The sequence below is a fragment of the Asterias rubens genome, chromosome 5 (genome assembly GCF_902459465.1).
Source record: "Asterias rubens chromosome 5, eAstRub1.3, whole genome shotgun sequence".
In the NCBI taxonomy this organism is placed as follows: Eukaryota; Metazoa; Echinodermata; class Asteroidea; order Forcipulatida; family Asteriidae; genus Asterias; species Asterias rubens.
The window spans coordinates 6,853,914-6,873,906 of record NC_047066.1 but is presented as its reverse complement, the minus strand read 5'-3'; the positions used below and the strand labels follow the sequence as shown (position 1 = coordinate 6,873,906).

The 19,993-nt window shown below is 39.4% G+C and overlaps 1 protein-coding gene across 1 annotated transcript in view; it reads left to right on the top strand.

Moving 5' to 3' along the window:
• Positions 1–19,993, top strand: part of LOC117290399 (clathrin heavy chain 1) — a 44,386-nt gene that overhangs the window by 18,138 nt on the left and 6,255 nt on the right. The window contains exons 7-27 of the mRNA XM_033771783.1: positions 1,260–1,457; positions 2,903–3,103; positions 4,087–4,179; positions 4,499–4,681; positions 5,093–5,323; positions 5,642–5,713; positions 6,537–6,788; positions 7,498–7,716; positions 8,336–8,478; positions 8,918–9,040; positions 9,517–9,751; positions 11,295–11,440; positions 12,012–12,195; positions 12,830–13,022; positions 13,996–14,153; positions 14,645–14,809; positions 15,319–15,475; positions 15,896–16,014; positions 16,526–16,675; positions 17,294–17,485; positions 18,095–18,316. Coding sequence (XP_033627674.1) covers positions 1,260–1,457; positions 2,903–3,103; positions 4,087–4,179; positions 4,499–4,681; positions 5,093–5,323; positions 5,642–5,713; positions 6,537–6,788; positions 7,498–7,716; positions 8,336–8,478; positions 8,918–9,040; positions 9,517–9,751; positions 11,295–11,440; positions 12,012–12,195; positions 12,830–13,022; positions 13,996–14,153; positions 14,645–14,809; positions 15,319–15,475; positions 15,896–16,014; positions 16,526–16,675; positions 17,294–17,485; positions 18,095–18,316 — 3,636 coding nt within the window. The remainder of the gene's footprint in view (positions 1–1,259; positions 1,458–2,902; positions 3,104–4,086; positions 4,180–4,498; positions 4,682–5,092; positions 5,324–5,641; positions 5,714–6,536; positions 6,789–7,497; positions 7,717–8,335; positions 8,479–8,917; positions 9,041–9,516; positions 9,752–11,294; positions 11,441–12,011; positions 12,196–12,829; positions 13,023–13,995; positions 14,154–14,644; positions 14,810–15,318; positions 15,476–15,895; positions 16,015–16,525; positions 16,676–17,293; positions 17,486–18,094; positions 18,317–19,993) is intronic.

Here is a 19,993-nt window from a genome sequence, read left to right as displayed (position 1 = left end):
CCCCCCCCCACCCCAAAGAATCAACCGTAATCTTGCTTAATTTGCTCTCAGTCACGCTGTAATCTGTCAAGTTAAAAGAAAAATCTGCCGATTGTTGAAATGATTGTCCAGTGCTTTAGATGAAATCTGTGTCAGGCAGGTGTACTACTGAAACGATAGTCCTGATGGGAATTAAAGTGAGAAAATAAAATGGGCTAATGCCAACTGCTTACCAACCAAAAGTTATAAATGCAAAAAATAGTTAGTGGCCTGAAGTCTCACCTGGTCATATTTGTTGTGTTCTTATTTAGCCTTCAAGAAAGACTCTGCTAGGGTCGAATTATCGGGGCCCAATTTCATAGAGCTGCTATCGCAAAAATTTGCTTAGCATGAAATTTTGGCCTTCATAAGGACAGGATTTCCAACCAAATTTCCACGTGATTTTCAGGATAAGCAAACCACAACTGAACACCAGTAATGGGCAATATGCATCAAATGGAAATTTTGTTGATAATCATGTCTTTATCAAGGAAGAAATTTCATGCTAAGCAAATTTTTGTGCTTAGCAGCTCTATGAATATGGGCCCAGGCCATTTACTATTTTGGGAATTAAGGTGGTTCACAATGTAGTTCTTAACCAGCTTATGGACTCCGTTATAAAACAATTTGAAACAGATATATTATTGTGGACTTGAGCAGTGTGCCCAAATGGGCTTTAGATATTTAGTCACAGGCCTTGAATTAACCAACGGCACCCACGGCAGGCCCAGAGCACATCCATTGTCAAGTATTAAAAAGAAGAAGAGAAGAAAAAAAACTCTGCAGGATATATTTAGCTCTCTTATTTATAACGAATGCTCATACCAATGGTGGGATCGGATTTTGTTGACAATCGCGTAGTACATCTGTTAATATTAGCCGAGTCTTTGGGACATTCTGAATCTTTTCCCAAACCTCGTGGGAAATGTGCATCCAGGGCCAAAGGAAAGACGCTACTTGTCTAACCAAATACTATTTACTGTCTCGGTCATCCAATGGTCCCTCGGTGCGAAAGATACCTGGGAACTTCAGTTGAAAGGATCTCCCTTGGTGAAAACAAAACTAAACGAAAGAATGCTGGAACTAGCGTTTTGAGCTGATTGTGTATTAAATTGTTATATTTATTGTATTGTATTTGAAGATAACTATAGTTTTTATGATGCGAGACCAATACTTTTAATCCCTGTGATTTAAAAAAAAAAAAATTCTAATAAACAATTCTTATCTTCTTCTCTCCTCAGGTGTTGTCCGTCAGTGTTGACGAGGAGAACATCGTCACTTACATCACCAACACCCTGCAGAACCCGGATCTTGCCCTGCGTATCGCCGTGCGCAACAACCTCTCCGGCGCCGAGGAACTCTTTGTGCGTAAATTCAACACCCTCTTCTCTCAGGGTAACTTTCCGGAGTCGGCTAAGGTGGCTGCTAATGCACCAAAGGTAAGCTTTTTTTTTTTTTTTTGGATTTAAGTTAATGTTATGTAAAAAAAAAAAAAAAAAAAAAAAAAAAAAAAAAGGATAACGGTTTTTATTCCCCAAATTTGAATCTGTGAAGCGTTCAGTACCATTCTGTATTCTTTTTAGGAATTATTCTTCCTGCGTGCACATACTCGCTCCAGATTATCTGTGGTATCAGTGATAAAAACCTGACCACCATCATTTCAAATTAAATTTTCTTATGTTATTTTCCTAATATAAATGGCAATAGACCTTATGCACATGACGTCATTTCAGTACGGCGCCCTCGCCTTGAGGTCAAAAGGAGGTTGTTCATTGGCCAATCTATATGCGTTTGGATTGTTTCGTCACCGTTTGACCTCAAAGGTGGTGGCTGGATGAGGTCAATGCATAAGACCTATGAGATTGATTAAATGCGCCAAGAGATAAATTATGCGTTCTATAAATCAAATTTGTGTAATTATAAAACAGGATTAAAACAATCGAATGGTTCCAAATACCAAAGGTATACTTTGCCTTTAATCCTTGTTTACACATCCTCCGCTGAATCCATGATCAGTCCCCCAGATATCCAAAAGATGCTAGACATGCTCACCATCAGCATCAGCATGTTTGACAATCTCGTGCTGATAATTAGGGCTAGTTTGCACCCATCACCATAGCAACACCGCCGACCTGTAAGGCTTCTATAATATGGGACAGTGTTTGTGCCGGATAATAGGTCTGGGAGGTTCATTTGGTTTTCAGCCTTGGGAATTAGATGGATAGCGTTTACTTAGTCGAGGGTTGGGGGGGGGGACTCAGTGGATGAAGTTTTGTTCTTAATTGATTATGAGGACCGACTCCTGTATAAAACAAATAATCAATGAGCTCTTATGATTTTAATCAAGTATTTGGAATAGGATGTAAAAAAAGATCACACAATTTATGTCCCAACTCTTGGTGCAAGACGCTATAATTTTTGGTAATTCTGAAGAAGTTATTTGATTTAAAACATTGTTTTATTTTGTTTAAAGGGCTTGCATGGAGGGCCTAAAGCCTGTATACACAAAAACTTGCTATGCACAGAAAATCAATGTGTAGCTGAGACATTACCAGCAACAAAATGACAGGGGAGTTCAAATTGTTTCAAATGAGCAATTGTTTCAATTGCACCATGAGCACTTTGATGGATTTGTGCACTTAATAAAGTTTCATTATTATTATTACAGGCCTTTATGCTTCACTTTTTGAAAGGGGCAAGGGCACCAAGGCATTTTCTTCATGGTCAAGGGCACCCTACGAGGAAATTATAAATTTCTACTGAATCATTTCAAGGGCACCAATGTAATGACCCGGGGCATGGAGGCCATCGCCTTCATTGACTCCATGAAGTACCAGGGCTGATTATTATTCTTATTTTGTTTTTTTCTTCTCCGTTTCCCCAGGGCATCTTGCGCACACCGCAGACCATCCAACGCTTCCAGCAGGTTCCCACACAGCCCGGTACCACCAGCCCTCTGCTGCAGTACTTCGGCATCCTCTTGGATCAGGGAATGCTCAACAAGTACGAGTCGCTTGAGCTGTGCCGACCGGTGCTTCAGCAGGGACGTAAACAGCTCCTGGAGAAATGGCTCAAGGAAGATAAGGTGGGTTCATTTAGATAGATAGATAGGTAAGCTTTATTGAATCCAAGTCTGAAAATTACAAGACATCGCCTCTCAAATTTATAGTAAATATAGAAAATTCACATAAATACACAAAACACAGAACATACCAAAACATTACAATTGCATACAGTAAATAGAAAAGAAAAAAGACACAATTCAAGGTCCAGCAATATTAAAAATGTACATGAGAAATTGTTTAATATCCAATCCCCAACAAAAAGACGAGATTATAGTTCTTTACATGTCACAAAAGGACTCGTCTCTAGTAAAGCCCAGTTCATACTTCAAATTTTGATGTCACATGGCTGTTTTCGCAGCGAATGTTTCGCAGGTGTTAAACACAGCTCAACTGTTGCAAATTACTTATTGCTAATAAGTGATGTCAACATGCTGAACCAAGCTTCATCGTAAGAGATCTTCTATGGGAATATTGAGTATAATTCCTTCGCATCACTCTAGATTTGTCAATCAGCATTCTTTATAACTAAACTCTGATAAAAAGAAGATTGTTTATAATTTAAGCTTGAATAATGATACTCTGGGCCCAATTTCATAAAGCCTGTAAGCACAACAATTTGCTTAGCATGAAATTTCTTCCTTTATAAAAACAGGATTCCCAACCAGAAATTTCCACATGATTTTCAGGATAAGCAAACAACAGCTGAATGTCAGTAACAAGCAATATGCAGCAAATTAAAATTTGGTTGGTAATCTTGTTTTTATCAAGGCAGAAATTTCATGCTAAGCAATTTTTTGTGCTTACAGGCTTTATGAAATTGGGCCCTGGTCTTATATAGCGCTTTATCACACACCTAGGGGCGTCAATTCAATTAAATTTGGCTGTATATTCACACACCTCAGCATAGAGGATTATATAAGACAGTCTGTATTTTTTCAAGAATTTGGTTTGCATTTTAAGTCAATGGAATGTTAAACGAAATGTTGATTGTTTATTTTAACAGCTTGAATGCAGCGAGGAGCTTGGAGATCTCGTCAAGGCCCACGACCCAACTGTTGCATTGTCCGTCTACCTTAGAGCTAATGTACCAAACAAAGTAAGTTTACACAATATATTGGAAGGTTTCAAATAGTTGGTCAACTCTCAGGAAATTGTGATCAAAAGTAGGGAATTTTTAATGATGCTTGACAGAAGACAAGGAAGAAAGGTTCGGTTTTAGATATGGGGGGAAAACCCCAGAGAATTACTCCAGGGAAAATCCATGCAGTCTGGTAGGGACAGAAAACCCAATCTACAAAGTGCCCCGGCGTCAATCGAACCGAGGTCCTAGAGGTGGTAGGCTTGGAATGATACCACTTCGCCCACCCGACCCTTTCTGGAATACCATCCTCTTAACTTGTTTCCCATTCTTCCAGGTGATTCAATGCTTCGCAGAGACTGGTCAGTTCAGTAAGATTGTCCTGTACGCCAAGAAGGTCGGCTACACTCCGGACTACGTCTTCCTCCTGCGCAGCGTGATGCGCATCAATCCAGAGCAGGGATCCGGCTTCGCCCAGATGCTTGTCCAGGATGAGGAACCACTGGCCGATATCAACCAGGTAGGTTTAATTTTCATTTCATTTGATTAGCATCACATTTCGTGGCCCACAGGCCGAATTGGATGTGATTTAAAATCAGCTGATAGCAACAAATAGTAAAAACATTAAGAAACTTACAAGTATGATTAGAACACGTTAACAAAATAACATGGTCAAAATCAACAGGGCCCTGTTTTATGAAGCTGCCTAAGCACAAAAAGTAGCTAAGCATACAAAACTATACTTACCAGAATAAGGTTACCAGCTAAGCTAAGATGTCACATGAAAAATTTGTGACTGGTATCCTTCTCATTTCTGCTTAGCAGACAAATGTTAAGCAATGTTTCTTGATTGAAAGGTATTGCGCAATAGAAGTTTTCAATATTATCTATTTGTTCTTGAATGCTCAAAATTTCCTCTCTCTTGCTTCAGATCGTGGACGTCTTCATGGAGCAGAACATGGTCCAGCAGTGCACCTCTTTCCTCCTGGACGCCCTCAAGAACAACCGCCCGTCTGAGGGTCACCTCCAGACTCGCCTCTTAGAGATGAACCTCATGTCGGCCCCACAGGTCGCTGATGCCATCCTTGGCAATCAAATGTTTACCCACTACGACCGGGCACACATTGCCTCGCTGTGTGAGAAGGCTGGACTCCTGCAGAGGGTGAGTGCTAAATATTGATGTGTGATAAACACTGTACACTCGGTGCTTTGTGTACATTGGTGTAGGATGAAAAAATAGTAGTTATAAAGATCATGTAAAGTCTTTTTATGCGAGTCATTGAAAACAAATTTTTAAAATTACATGTGTGAAAATAAAAACGGAAGTAAATTTGAAAAAGAATTATTTTTCATTTTGTGATTGATTTAGTATGCAATTCTTTACATGCCAACACTCTATTTTTTAAATCCATGAAATGGTGACTTTTATGTGTTTTTTGTCTTTAATAAGTAACATTTATTTATCATTTTATTTTGGTAGGCTCTGGAGCACTACACTGACTTGTACGACATCAAGAGAGCAGTGGTTAATACTCACATGTTGAACCCAGAGGTAAGGACAAGAAACCAACTTGAACTTGTAGCTTTGCATGTCATGGTGTGTCATAGCTGAGTTGTCTACTGCATCGGACTCCATCAATGACAATTGTTAAGCAGACAATATGGCTTAACAAGTTTCTGCTAACCAAAAATTGCTAGGATACAGTCACAGACAGTACATGCAAATTGGCATTTTGGCTGGTAACCATATTCTGGTTAGCAAAACTTGGTTGTACTTAACTACTTTTTGTGCTTTTAAAAGCAGCTGTATGAAGTTTGGCCCTGATCTTGACTCTTGTGTCTTTGAGCAAGTCACTTGACCATAATTGCTTCTCTTTACACGGGTGTATAAATGGGAAGTTGAGGAGATGTTTGTGTGATCTATAGCTTGTTTTTGTGCTATACAACGATTCAAATATCTCCTAGAGTAAAATCCGCATGGTCTGTCAGACAAATGCTGCTCCTTGTTTAGTGGGGCACTGTTTCGTAAACAAACCAACATCTTCCTGCTTGGACAGGACTAGGCCTTTGTTGAGTTAATATCTGATATAAAAAAAAAAGACAAAAATGTACAATTCCATTAAAATTAATGCAGTGTGGCATTAAAAAGATTGGTTTTATCTCAGACTTAAAAGAGGCGCTGTATCTTATTGAATAATACAGCTGCTCTGACAAATCAAAATGAAGTTAATTTTGGTTTTACCCTTACACCCTGTAAACTCAGTATTTTCTTGGTTTCTGTGAAAATAAATCACAGACATACATGGGAGGGAAACGAACCCTCGACCTTCGCAATGAATTCTAGAGCAGTGTCTTACCTACATTTCCTCTTGCAGTGGTTGGTCAACTACTTCGGCTCGCTCTCCGTGGAGGATTCCCTGGAGTGCCTGAAGGGCATGCTGTCAGCGAACATCCGTCAGAATCTACAGATCTGCGTTCAGGTGGCCACCAAGTACCACGAGCAGCTCTCCACTAACTCCCTCATCGACATCTTTGAGTCCTTCAAGAGCTACGAGGGATTGTTCTACTTCCTGGGCTCCATCGTCAACTTCAGTCAGGATGCTGATGTTCACTTCAAGTATATCCAGGTAACGTTTGGGGTCGGGAAAGAACAGTGATTTCAAGACACTGGACAACTTTGGAATTGTCAAAGACCAGTGCTCTCACTTGGTGTATCTCAACAAATGCACAAAATAACAAACCTGTGAAAATTTGAACTCCATTGGTCATCGAAGATGCGAGACAATAATGGAAGAAAAAACACCCTTGTCACACGAAGCTGTGTGCTTTCAGATGCTTGATTTTAGGACCTCAAAATATAATTCTTAGGTCTCGAAATCAAATTCAAATACTTAGTGCAAAATAACTTCTTTCTCGAAAACTATGTTACTTCAGAGGAAGCCGTTTCTCACAATGTTTTATAGTATTAACAGCTCTCCATTGCTTGTTTCCAAGTAAGTTTTTATGCTTACAATTATCTTGAGTAATTACCAATAGTGTCCAGTGCCTTTAAAATATGAGAAGTCATTGATTGGGGAATGTCACACCGACACAAAACGAGTCACAGAATCATGTCCACATGAAATACTGTCAAACCAGACAAAAGCAAAACAAGCGAGCAATAGAAAAACAAAAAGTAAGTAGGCCCTACGAAAAAAATCAGCGATAAGTACGAAAACATAATTTATATATAAGTTAATAAATAAGTAAACTAGAAAAAGAAAAAAGAAAAAAAAAAGCTCTGTTTGTTTGATTTCAACAATTAACCCTCTGTTTGCTTTTATCCCCTACCGGTAGGCTGCCTGCAAGACCGGACAGATCAAGGAGGTAGAGCGTATATGCCGTGAGAGCAACTGCTACGACCCGGACCGTGTCAAGAACTTCCTGAAGGAGGCCAAGCTGACCGATCAGCTGCCCCTCATCATCGTCTGTGACCGCTTTGACTTTGTCCACGACCTCGTTCTGTATTTGTACCGTAACAACCTGCAGAAGTACATTGAGATTTATGTACAGAAGGTGAGCTGGTGGTGTTAGGCGTTAGGTTTTTCTGTTTTTGTTTTGTTTTTCTCCCAAAATATCATCCACACATAGTGTTGGTATTTGTCTTGTAGTGATGAAGGAATTTTTCTTTTGAAAAATTCTATTTGTGAGGAAGAGTTTTTTGGCCTGTTAGTGGCCTGTTTGGTTTTGAAATACTAAGCGACCTTCTTGAAAAAAAAAAGTAAGTAATGAATAAAAAGGCCCTCATCCTCCTCATTTTTTTAAAAATCTGGACGATCAATCGGTATTTTTTTTATTTGGCCTTATTATTATTATTATTATTATTGGTTTTTTTGGGTGTTTTTTTTACCATTTTGGTACATGACAAAATACAAAACGATAACCCTGAGACGGGCAAGGGACAGCAAAAGCAAGTACATACTATGATCCGTAGATCTGTTGCCCCATATCTGAGGTGCACAACACGTTAAATTTAGATGAATATCAATGTACACAAAGCATGAATAAAGGCAGGTGATTATCATCATCTCGGTTTTAAGCCCGTTATCCAGTCTGTTCTGGGTTGTCAAATACAATACCAAAAATAATAACTAGTGAAAAAAAAGTCAATACAAATTGTCTTGTCTCCTCCTAGGTGAACCCTTCTCGTCTCCCGGTGGTCATTGGTGGTCTCCTTGATGTGGATTGCTCTGAAGACGTCATCAAGAGTCTCATCATGGTTGTCAGGGGACAGTTCTCAACTGATGAGCTTGTGGAGGAGGTCGAGAAGCGAAACAGGTAATGGGGAAAAAAAGGGAATGTGAAGTCTGAATCTATTTCTGTTCAATTTACTTATAATAGTTTGCATCGGGGAAAAGCGCATTACTGCATCTTGCTGCCAGGCAATCTCGGTGGACTAGTTGGTAAGCCTTCTACTCTAGATTGGCAAAGGTCGTGGGTTCAAATCCCACCCAAGTAATATGCCTGTTGTTTGAAGGAGATGTTTGTGTGATCTATAGCTTGTCTTTGTGCTATACAACGATTCAAATATCTCCGAGAGTAAAATCCGCATGGTCTGTCAGACAAATGCTGCTCCTTGTTTAGTGGGGCACTGTTTCGTAAACAAACCAACATCTTCCTGCTTGGACAGGACTAGACCTTAATTTCGTTAATATCTGATATTGCATTTGACTTTGTTCTGTAAGATTGATTTTCTTGTGTTACTTTATGTTATCAGATTGAAACTGCTTCTCCCATGGCTAGAGACTCGCATCCACGAGGGAAGCGTGGAGCCCGCTACTCACAATGCATTGGCCAAGATCTATATCGACAGCAACAACAATCCAGAGAGATTCTTAAGGTGAGGGGATCGACATCAAGAAGTAATCTTTCTTTTAACGCTCTGTTGGGCTTTGTGATTCAGTATTTTCTTCTTCTTTTCGATACCTTGTGGTTTGAATAGATGTTTGTGTGATCTATAGCTTGTCTTTGTGCTATACAACGATTCAAATATCTCCAAGAGTAAGTTCCGCCTGGTCTGTCAGACAAATGCTGCTCCTTGTTTAGTGGGGCACTGTTTCGTAAACAAACCAACATCTTAGAAATAGTCCTTAGTTTTGTTAATATCCAAGTTGGTTAACCCTAGCTGGAGCACAGACCGCGCAATGAGAGCCAAAATTAAACCAAAATATGGCTGGTATTTTAGATGGTTTACACTTGTTCGGAAAACCTTAGGTATCCGAATGTATTCATGATGAAAAGACGGCAGAGGTTTTTTGTCATCATTCAGCTCCCAAAGTAACCCCTCCCTTGATTTCATTTATCCCCCATCGCCAGAGAGAACCAGTACTACGACAGCCGTGTCGTTGGTAAATACTGCGAGAAGCGCGACCCCCACCTGGCCTGCGTGTCCTACGAGCGAGGGCAATGTGACCGAGAGTTGATCAACGTCTGCAACGAGAACTCCCTCTTCAAGAGCGAGTCACGTTACCTTGTGCGTCGTCGGGACCAGGAGCTGTGGGCTGAGGTTCTTCAAGAGTCCAACCCCTACAGGAGGCAGTTGATTGACCAGGTAAGGAAGGCCTGTGGTTTCCCACAGTTTCTTTTATTAGAGAATTGTTGCTGTTAAATTTTCTGAGTCTCTAAAGAATGTTAGTAGATGTTAAATTTGCATCAGGGATAAATGATGTAACTGTTGTTTTACCCATACACTGTTGATTGTTAAGCACTGTATGTGCAGCCGTCGATTTCACAAAACTCTTCCTAACTTAAGACTAATCTTAGGACTTGAGACGAGTCCCAACCCTGCACTGATAGCATGCAGACCTTAAGATTAATCCTAAGTTAGGAAGAGTTACTCATCCTAACTCGAGATAAGACGAGTCCTAACTCTTTGTGAAATCGGGTGCAGGACTCGTTTGCCGTACCTCATGGAGACCAAGGACAACACCAAAAAGGGAAAATAAAAGGTCTCCATATGGGAATACTAAATCAATTTTATGTACAAATTCTATGAGAAACTGTTAAATGCGGGAACAAAGGAAAGAACAAAGAATGCTCCACAAGGATGCATTTTGGGGAATGTTTGTACTTTCCTGAGTACTGTGGGAAAAATACATATTGATGTGGGGTGTTTTTTTCCCCACAAGATTTCGGAAAGTACTGAGTATACAGTGCTTAACACTCGACAGTGAATGGGTACAACCAAATAATATCTCTGCAGAAATGTTTAAGTAATATGAGTTAGTACTCTTTTAAAGCGTAAGTGGAATACAGAAAAATCTTGTGCTTCTGCATCCCTTATCCAATGAAGACCAACTTTGATATGGGATGCCCTGTGGTGGTTTATAGGAGATGTTTGTGTGATCTATAGCTTGTCTTTGTGCTGTACAACGATACAAGGATCTCCGAGAGAAAAATCCGCCTGGTCTGTCAGACAAATGCTGCTCCTTGTTTAGTGGGGTACTGTTTCGTAAACAAACCAACATATTCCTGCTCGGACAGGAAAGTTCCTGTGTGGTGTTAATATCTGATGTCAAATCCTAATGGCTTATGTATCACAGTCAAGGCTTGAATTTGGGGATAAATTCCACAAAACTGCAAGTCTTGTTTCCATGGGTCGACAAATCAGAGTGGAGGATTCAAGTTTGTTTGAAGATAATACTAAAGCATATTTGAAGTGCATATCACTGCTATCCTTTTGCGCTTTTAGAAATAGAAAAGGAGACGGGAGAAATACAAAATCAGAACAAAAACATCACCAACTGAAAGGAATTATAATTGTGTCACGTGGAATAACTCTCACAGAATCTGCAGATCAAAGTGTAGTGAATGACAAGTTGAGTTATTCATGTGACGTTTTTAAATTATTCAAAGAACCGCTTGAACAGCAGGTATCTCATGAAAAATTCACGACTGCTTGATGAATAATTCATTTTACCTATTTGAATTATTTATGTATGACAGATTGTGCAGACAGCCCGAACAGAATCAAAGTGTAGTAAATGAAAAGTTGGATTATTCATGTGACCTATTAAATTATTCAGATAACAGCTTGAACATCGGGTATCTCATGAATTATTTACAACTGCTTTATGAATATTCATGTTTGACAGATTGTGCAGACAGCCCTGACAGAGACCCAGGATGCTGACGATATCTCAGTGACAGTAAAAGCTTTCATGACGGCTGACCTGCCAAATGAGCTCATTGAGCTGCTGGAGAAGATTGTGCTGGAAAATTCCGTTTTCAGTGATCACAGGTGAGAGGGCTTGTGAAAGCAATCAACTGTAAAATGCTTAACAAATCAAAATGTGCCGGAGGGTTTTATTTACAATAGCCCAGCCAACTTCAAGATTCCTATAATACACTTTAATGTATTTTGCTTGTATTTGTTTCTTCTAAATAATGATAGTTGAATAAAGTAAAGCAAAACAGGAAACCTGCCAACATCAGGGCTAGATAGCTCTGTTGGCAGAGGTCGCAGTTTCCAAGTCCTGTTCAAGTCACTTTTCCCATTGGTAAGGGGCAATTCATTAAGAAAATGTAAATTTTGATTAGAACTTTGCGAAGGGCACCACGGTAAAAGCACAAGGCTCCTCGGCAATTGCTGTGGGTGCCGTGGGTTATTTTTAGGCCTTTAGTGTTACTTTTCATCAATCTTTTTTTGTTAAGTAAAGACAAAACAAATTTTTATTATCATATCTGACCTTCCATAGTTATTTTCCTTCCCTTTTCACAAGTCCCTGGAATGGGGTAAATGTTAGGGCTGTTTATCCATGTTGAAGAGATGAAACAATAATGATAAATGACGATTTGATTCTTTATTCCAGAAACCTTCAGAATCTGTTGATCCTGACGGCCATCAAAGCGGACAGAACCCGCGTAATGGAGTACATCAACCGCCTGGATAACTACGACGCCCCGGACATTGCAAATATTGCCATCGGCAGCGAGCTGTACGAGGAAGCATTTGCCATATTCAAGAAGTTTGACGTTAACACTTCCGCTATTCAGGTATATTAGTAAGCCGTCTAAGGGTCAAATGTTACAGAGCTGTTATAAGCACATGAAGAAGCTCAGCACAATAAAAAATATGCTTACCAGAATATAGTTACGAGCCAAAATATCATGAATGTCACATGTAACTTTTGTGACTGGTATCCTTTTAGGGGCCAATTTCATAAAGCTGTCAAGCAGAAAATACTGCTTAAACATTTCTTTGCGAAGCATAAAATGAGTGGGGCACCAGTCGCAACAATGTAGACTTTATGGAGTATTGGCTGATAACCTGTTTTTGCTAAGCAAGATTTTCTGTACTGAGCAGGTTTTTTGTGCTTATAGGCTTCATGATATTGGGCCCTGCTTAATAGGAGAAAGAAACCCATTTTCGATTGACCATAAACCTGTTGTAATTTCCAGAGGATTGTTACCGTGTGCGATGATGACATGTGAGATTTTTCAGACTAGAGTCTCTGAGTCTTAACAGGCGTTGTTGAGACAGTCTCATATTTATCTGAGCCACTATTACACGATGAAATTACTCGATTTTGAAGTTGCAATCAATGCTGAAACTTGTTTTTAAAAAAACAATTGGGGGGCGTTGGATTGATTGTTGACTGAAGTTGCACACCTTTGTACCTCTGCTTAGGTCTTGATTGAGCATATATGCAACCTGGACCGTGCGTACGAGTTTGCAGAGCGTTGCAATGAGCCCTCAGTATGGAGTCAGCTGGCCATGGCACAGATGAAGAGCGGTCTTGTGAAAGAAGCCATTGACTCGTACATCAAGGCCGACGACCCTTCAACTTACACTGAGGTCGTTGATGCATCAACTGCATCCGGTAAGACAAAATATTGCCATTTCATTTCACTTATTCTGGTTGTGCAGCCAAGGACTCTAGAAAAGCGAACTTGATCACTGTACTAGCCAAAAGCTCAATGTAGAGAAGACGAGGAAGGAAGTTTCAGTTTTAGATTTGTTAGGAAAATCTCCGAGGATTATTACTGGGGAAAAACCGCGTTGTAAGGTAGTGACTGAAAACCCAATCCACAACGTGTCCCTGGCATGATTCAAACTGGTATGATCATTATAGCGTGATGACCTTATAGCACTCTTACAGTGCTCATTGGTTGTTTGAATTGTTGAACAGTTATTTACTAATCATCGCTATTCTGCATGATTTATTGCGCTTGTTTTATTCTCTATACCTCAAAGTCCCCTATCCAGGTTTTTGATTATATGAAAGTTTATATTGACATTTTCTCTGATTACTAATTAATATTATATAACACCCAAGCAGATCCTTACCATTTGATTGGAGGATTGTCCGTCACGTGATAGCAAATAAAAGTACCATTGCACGCTGAGTCACTCACCGTGCTTTTTCGTTCCATCCGAAAAGTACAATTGCACGCTGCCAGCGTGCAATGGTACTTTTCGGATGGAACGAAAAAGCTGAGTAAAAACATCACTGCGTGCGCGTTGTCTTCGGTAACGCAGCAAGGCATATTAGTAAAATTACTAGCATTCGTCTTCTACAATTAAAAATTGGAGGCCTACGCTTTGTTTGTTTTGAAAGTTGTATCTTTCAATCAAAATGACAAAGATCTACTCGGATGTTATATAAAACAAATAATGAATGTTTTTCATTCGTGCAATGGTGCGAATATGTTCATTCGTTAAAAGCTGGAATGTTCCATTCAACTCGGCTCCGCCTTGTTGAATAGAACATTCCATCTTTCAACTCATGAACATATTCGCACCATTGCACTCATAAACATTCATTATGTGTATACTATTTGTGGCTCACTCAGGTAACTGGGAGGATCTGGTACGCTATCTGCAGATGGCTCGGAAGAAGGCCAGAGATTCCTTCGTGGAGACAGAGCTCATCTTTGCATTCGCAAAGACGAAGCGTCTCGCCGATCTGGAAGAGTTCATCTCTGGACCCAACCATGCTCAGATCCAACAGGTAAGTGGTAGTAGATTCTAAACACAGAGATTCTCTTTTGAAAACGCAGTATTATAATATACATTTGTTCTTTTGAAGATTTCCTTACAATCTTTAATAATAATAATAATAATAGGCATTTGTAATGCGCCACCAATCCTAAGAGGTGTTCAAGGCGCAGCAGAGACAATGTAAACAAAACAATACATGGTCGTATCCAGTGAAAAGAAAGCAAAATAACAATCAGGGAAAACATAACCATGGAAAGCAGCTAAACTATAAATTAAAGAAATACATCTTGAAAAGGTGAGTTTTCACAGCAACCTGTGTACATCGGTAGTTTTACAAATAATTTGATGGAGTTGGTTTCAGAGAGAAGATCCAGCATGTGCGAATGAATGTTCTCTTCATATGGTTTTCGGCCGCTAAATACTGTGTTGGTTCATTGTGGAGAAGGCATTGTCACAACAAACTGAGATATCCTTATGCATTGTTCTTTTCTGTGTTTGTAGGTTGGTGACCGATGTTACAATGAAGGCATGTACGAGGCGGCCAAGCTATTGTACAACAATGTCTCCAACTTTGCCCGTCTGGCCTCCACCCTTGTTCACCTCGGGGAGTACCAGAACGCAGTGGACAGCGCCAGGAAGGCCAACAGCACACGAACATGGAAGGAGGTAAGCTGGCCTTGTTCATTTGTTGTTGTTGGAAAAATTTTCTGCTGAGGGGGGCTCTAAAAAATTGGGCACAGTCTCTAAAGAATAAGATGGCTTCATACATTTGAAAAGAGCATGATCTATGGTTTAATACTGTTAAAACCCCAAGTTGAGACCACCTTTGGTACAAAAGTTCTGAAAGTAGAAATACCAAGTAATGCGAGAGAATATAACTGAGAAAAAGTGTGTTAAAGACAAGTTGTTTATTGGAAATACATTCGCAGATTTTCTTTCACCGCTAAGTTGAAACGTTTTTGATGTTATTTATAAGGAAGGAAGTTGCCAATGTAAAAATAAATGTATTTTGACAGTTAAATTTACAAAAAATACTTTAAAAAATTTCACCTCTGTTGGCCTATTTTGGCTCGTTTCTCCATACTAATATTCCTGACAAACTAATCATTTAGCTTGATGGCATCACATTTGTACTTTTTGATGATTATAAATCAATCTTATTTCCGTGCCACCAGGTATGTTTCTCATGTGTTGATGGTGAGGAGTTCCGTCTAGCCCAGATGTGTGGTCTCCACATTGTGGTCCATGCTGACGAGTTGGAAGAACTCATCAACTACTACCAAGACAGAGGATACTTTGAGGAATTGATTCAGCTTCTTGAGGCTGCTCTCGGTAAGTTGCACCTTTTCATCGGGGGAGGGGTGCGTACTTGATCCCTTCCACTTGCATTTTCAAGTGTTTTTAGAGGTGTTTTTGCTTTATGCTGTATAAATTTGTTTATTTATTATTTGCATATATAAAATAGTTGCTATTTCTATGTTTATGTTCCATTGTTTATCTTGTGTAATGGAAAGAAAATAAAGTGAATCTGGAAAACCAAAATTTCCGGCTGTGCTCCATTGTCATATTATGGGTTGATGTGCCTGGCTGCTCAAGGCAAGGCGCCCTTGCATGCCTGCGTCTCGAACACCTTGTTAGCTGCGTCCTTTGCATTTAAGCATGGTTAGCCTCCCAAATATTATTTTTATTTAAATTATACAGTAACTCAGAGTGTCTAACTATGAACTGCTTGTTTCTCTGTGTACTCATTAGGTCTGGAGCGTGCTCACATGGGGATGTTCACTGAGCTGGCAATCCTCTACTCCAAGTACAAGCCCTCCAAGATGCGGGAACATCTGGAGCTGTTCTGGTCGAGGGTCAACATTCCAAAGGTAGGCAAAGCCAGTTCTTAAAAAACACCTTAAAGCAGGGATGTGATTTCTCTGGGTTTTTTTAACACCTCAAGGAGAGTATCAACGAGGAAAGGGAACATGGACTACACCTGGGATAAACCCAACAATTTCGCTCTAGTAAAGATGTCTGTTTTTGTCTGTTGTGTCTTTTGTCCGTCCTGCCCTGTATGGCATTTCCAAATCAAGCAAACCCTTACTGGGGCCTAACTCCATTTCACTAACTCTGCCCTATTCCTTCTGTTATATACCATTAGTGTATTCTGTTATTATCTAAATCATCATTTTGTATGATACCGGCACATGAGATAATAGTGAAATGGAAATAAATGTTGTTGAATTGAGTTGAAAATTTATTTGAAAATTTATTTGAAAATTTATTTGAAAATTTATTAAAAAAATTATTTCCAAAACATAATTGAATGGTGTTACAGAATGTTTTTAAATTATTTAGCCAGGTTTTGAGTCAATTTTTCTTGATCCACACTCACAGGTGTTACGAGCAGCCGAGCATGCTCACCTATGGGCCGAGTTAGTGTTTCTGTACGACAAGTATGAGGAGTTTGATAACGCCGTAGTCACGATGATGGCACACCCAACCGATGCCTGGAAGGAGGCGCAGTTCAAAGACATCGTTACAAAGGTAAGTGGTGTGTCTCCTTAAACTTATGATTCACCTACAGGGTGCTCCTCTTAAAGCGGTTTTGAGGGGTGTCCCGAGAGATGATATTATTGTACATTATCCATCAGGGGGTCCAAGGCTGACAATTCTATGGATGTTGAAAGGAACTGTGCGTGGTAAAAGGCAAGACTGCGGATCGTAGAGCAGGATAGAAAAAATAATAACCGGATGCAAATTTGAAACTTTCAATCCCAGTAAAAGCTATCGGGTGATTGTGCACAAAGTGGGATTTTAGTTCAGGATTAGTGGTTTGCCCCAGTTTTCCGCATATTGCACTGCACCTTGTAATTCCTTATGAGCAACACTTAAATGGGTCTCATAACCCAATAGGTGTTGTGATATGCCTTGGACTAATTAACTAATTAAAAATACTGACTTTATGCAGACACTGTAATGCATTATACACACCTGCTTTTTAACAAGTTTTGCCAGTTTTGATTTGTATCAATTTCTGATCTTATTAGCATTTGTTTAGTTTAATAACGTATAGTGTTCGTACCTTTTTATGTGCAGCGCCTTTGAGCAATTTATTAGATATGTGGCGCTGTATAAATGCTGTTTTTATTATTATTGTTATAGGTTGCAAACATAGAGCTTTACTACAAGAGTATCCAGTTTTACTTGGACTATAAACCCATGATGCTGAACGACCTTCTGACTGTGCTCATCCCACGTATGGACCACACCCGAGCCGTTAGTCTCTTCTCTAGACTTGACCAACTACCGCTGGTCAAGCCATACCTGAGGCAGGTGCAGAACCACAACAACAAGGTGAGATAGTAAGGCTGCTTGTTCATGAAGCCTGTAAGCACACAAAAACTGCTAAGCACAGGAAAATCTTGCTAAACTTGTTGTCTTGTTCTCAATGTCTGTGAGCAACTCTTAAACAAACCCAACACTAAGGATGCTATTCAACACTAGTAACGTGTCCGGATAAAAGGGGCCCAATTTCATAAAGTCTGTAAGCACACAAACATGCTAAGTGCAGGAAAATCTTGCTAAACTTGTTGTCTTGTTCTCAATGTATGTGAGCAACTCTGAACGAACCCAACACCCTAGGATGCTATTCAACACAAGTATCATATCCCGGTAACAGGGCCCAATTTCATGAAGCCTGTAAGCACAAAAACCTGCTAAGCACAGGAAAATCTTGCTTAGCATAAACAGATTACCACCCAACATTCCATGTTTTAAACTTTGATATGTCTTTATACCTTTTATTAAAAATAGCAGCGATTTACCGTGAGTTCTTCAATTTCATTTGGAATGAATTTCATATTTTGATATTTCTTGATGCCAAAAAACGGCAGAGATTTGCTGTTAGTTCTGCAATTTTACTTTAAATTAATTTCATATTTTGATATATCTCAACGTTTTTAGGCCATCAATGATGCCCTCAACGGTCTCCTCATCGACGAGGAAGATTACCAGGGACTCCGTACCTCAATCGACGCCTTCGACAACTTTGACAACATCTCCCTCGCCCAGCGTCTGGAGAAGCACGAGCTCCTGGAGTTCCGACGCATCGCCGCATACCTGTACAAGAGAAACAACCGCTGGAAACAGGCTGTGGAGTTGTGCAAAAAGGACAAGCTTTACAGGGTATTTGAGTGTGAACGAAAACCCCACCCCGTCCATGCTCGTGTCTGTTACTGTGTGGCTTGTTCAGAGGAAATTGGGCGTAGGCTTTTGGATTTTGGGGTTGATAGATGCCGGATGCATTGGAACTTTATTTTGGGTGGGCAGCAAAACGTAAAATAAACCAACTTGTTTGAGTTTGAAAAATGTGGAAATTTAATCCAGGTAGTTTAAAAAATTACATGGAGAATTTAGCAACTGATGGGTTCTAGTTTTAAGAATCTTTGAAGAAAAAAGATTGAAACTCAACTTTGGTGAGTGCAGAAGTTTCTTAAAGGATTTCTGATAATTGTTTGTTTAAAACCTTTAAAAAAGCATGACAAGATTATTGGTCAAATTACTTCATCAGTTTGAGCCGTAAACTCTTAATAGGGGATTCCATTTTCATGCCCAGTTTCCTCTGGTGGTGATGCAGTGTTTTTGTCTTGTTCTCAAATTTCTGGCTGGCTTGGGTTCTTAGTTTTACTTCTATACCAATTCTCATATCATGTGAAATATCCCATTTATCATGTATTTTAATTAGCAATGGCGGTCCAATTTTCCATGAAGGTCATTCATAATTTTTAATCTTGTCATTCATTTATTTTTCCCAGACAATTTGTTTGTGAATCTATGGGGTAAATTTGCCATTTGCATATTATTTTTTCCTGATGAATTTACCAGTTATATCCATTTTATAACAAACTCATTAGGTTTTGAACCTACAGCCGGTCAGAAATCAAAGATGATGCATAAAATAGCAGTAGGACCAGACCATACCCTTAACTGTCACCACATTCTTTTCCGTAGTCAGCAGCTGTTGCATGTAGCATGTGTAGAGAGCATGAGATTGAAAAATCTGCTATCAAAATCTTGCTTTTTATGTAAAACTAACACATTCGCTTTTAGATTTCCCTCCTACCCTTACTTAATAACTAACTAATGTATGGTCCCTGCGATTGCTTAAACAAAAAAAGTGCATCATCTGGCAAGATGAAAACCGACACGGGCATGATCCTGTAATGCTTGCCTTTTGTGTGGTCTGCTACGTATCCCTGGCAACGCATCTTTGCTTGCATCCTTCCCTCCCTCCCCTATTTCTCCCCTATTCCCCTCCCATCACCTTACCTCGCCTCCTGTCTGCATATGGTATGTATTTCTTGTATCTTTTCCAATGTATTGTCGTCTACTGTGATTTTGTTTGTTTATGCTGAACCAAAACCTTTGTTTTACGACCAAATCTTTTCTGTTATGGTGCTATAAATAGATATCTTCAAAAAAGTGGTAGAAGCAAAAGAAAGCGTGTCTCTAAAACTTCAATGATTTTTTACTTTTCTATTTCAATCGATAATTATTTGGTTGCACACACCCATGTCTGGTATGCACTCTGCATTTTTATTACTTACATATGTAAGGATTTTGTGACAAGATTTTACATTTCGGCAAAATTTGGCCATCATTTTTTTGTTCGATTTGTGTTTTTTGTTGTTGATATTTTTCAGGAGCAAAGGTTTTTTGCGTAGTTCGTTCATTTTAAAAATTGCTATTCTTCCACCTTATTGTTTAATTTGGTTTACTATCGGCATGTACTGTGTACTTTAAAGCAGTTTACAAATAAGTTTCTATAGCTAGGCCTAGAATTTCATCTTTGAAAGGGCAAGG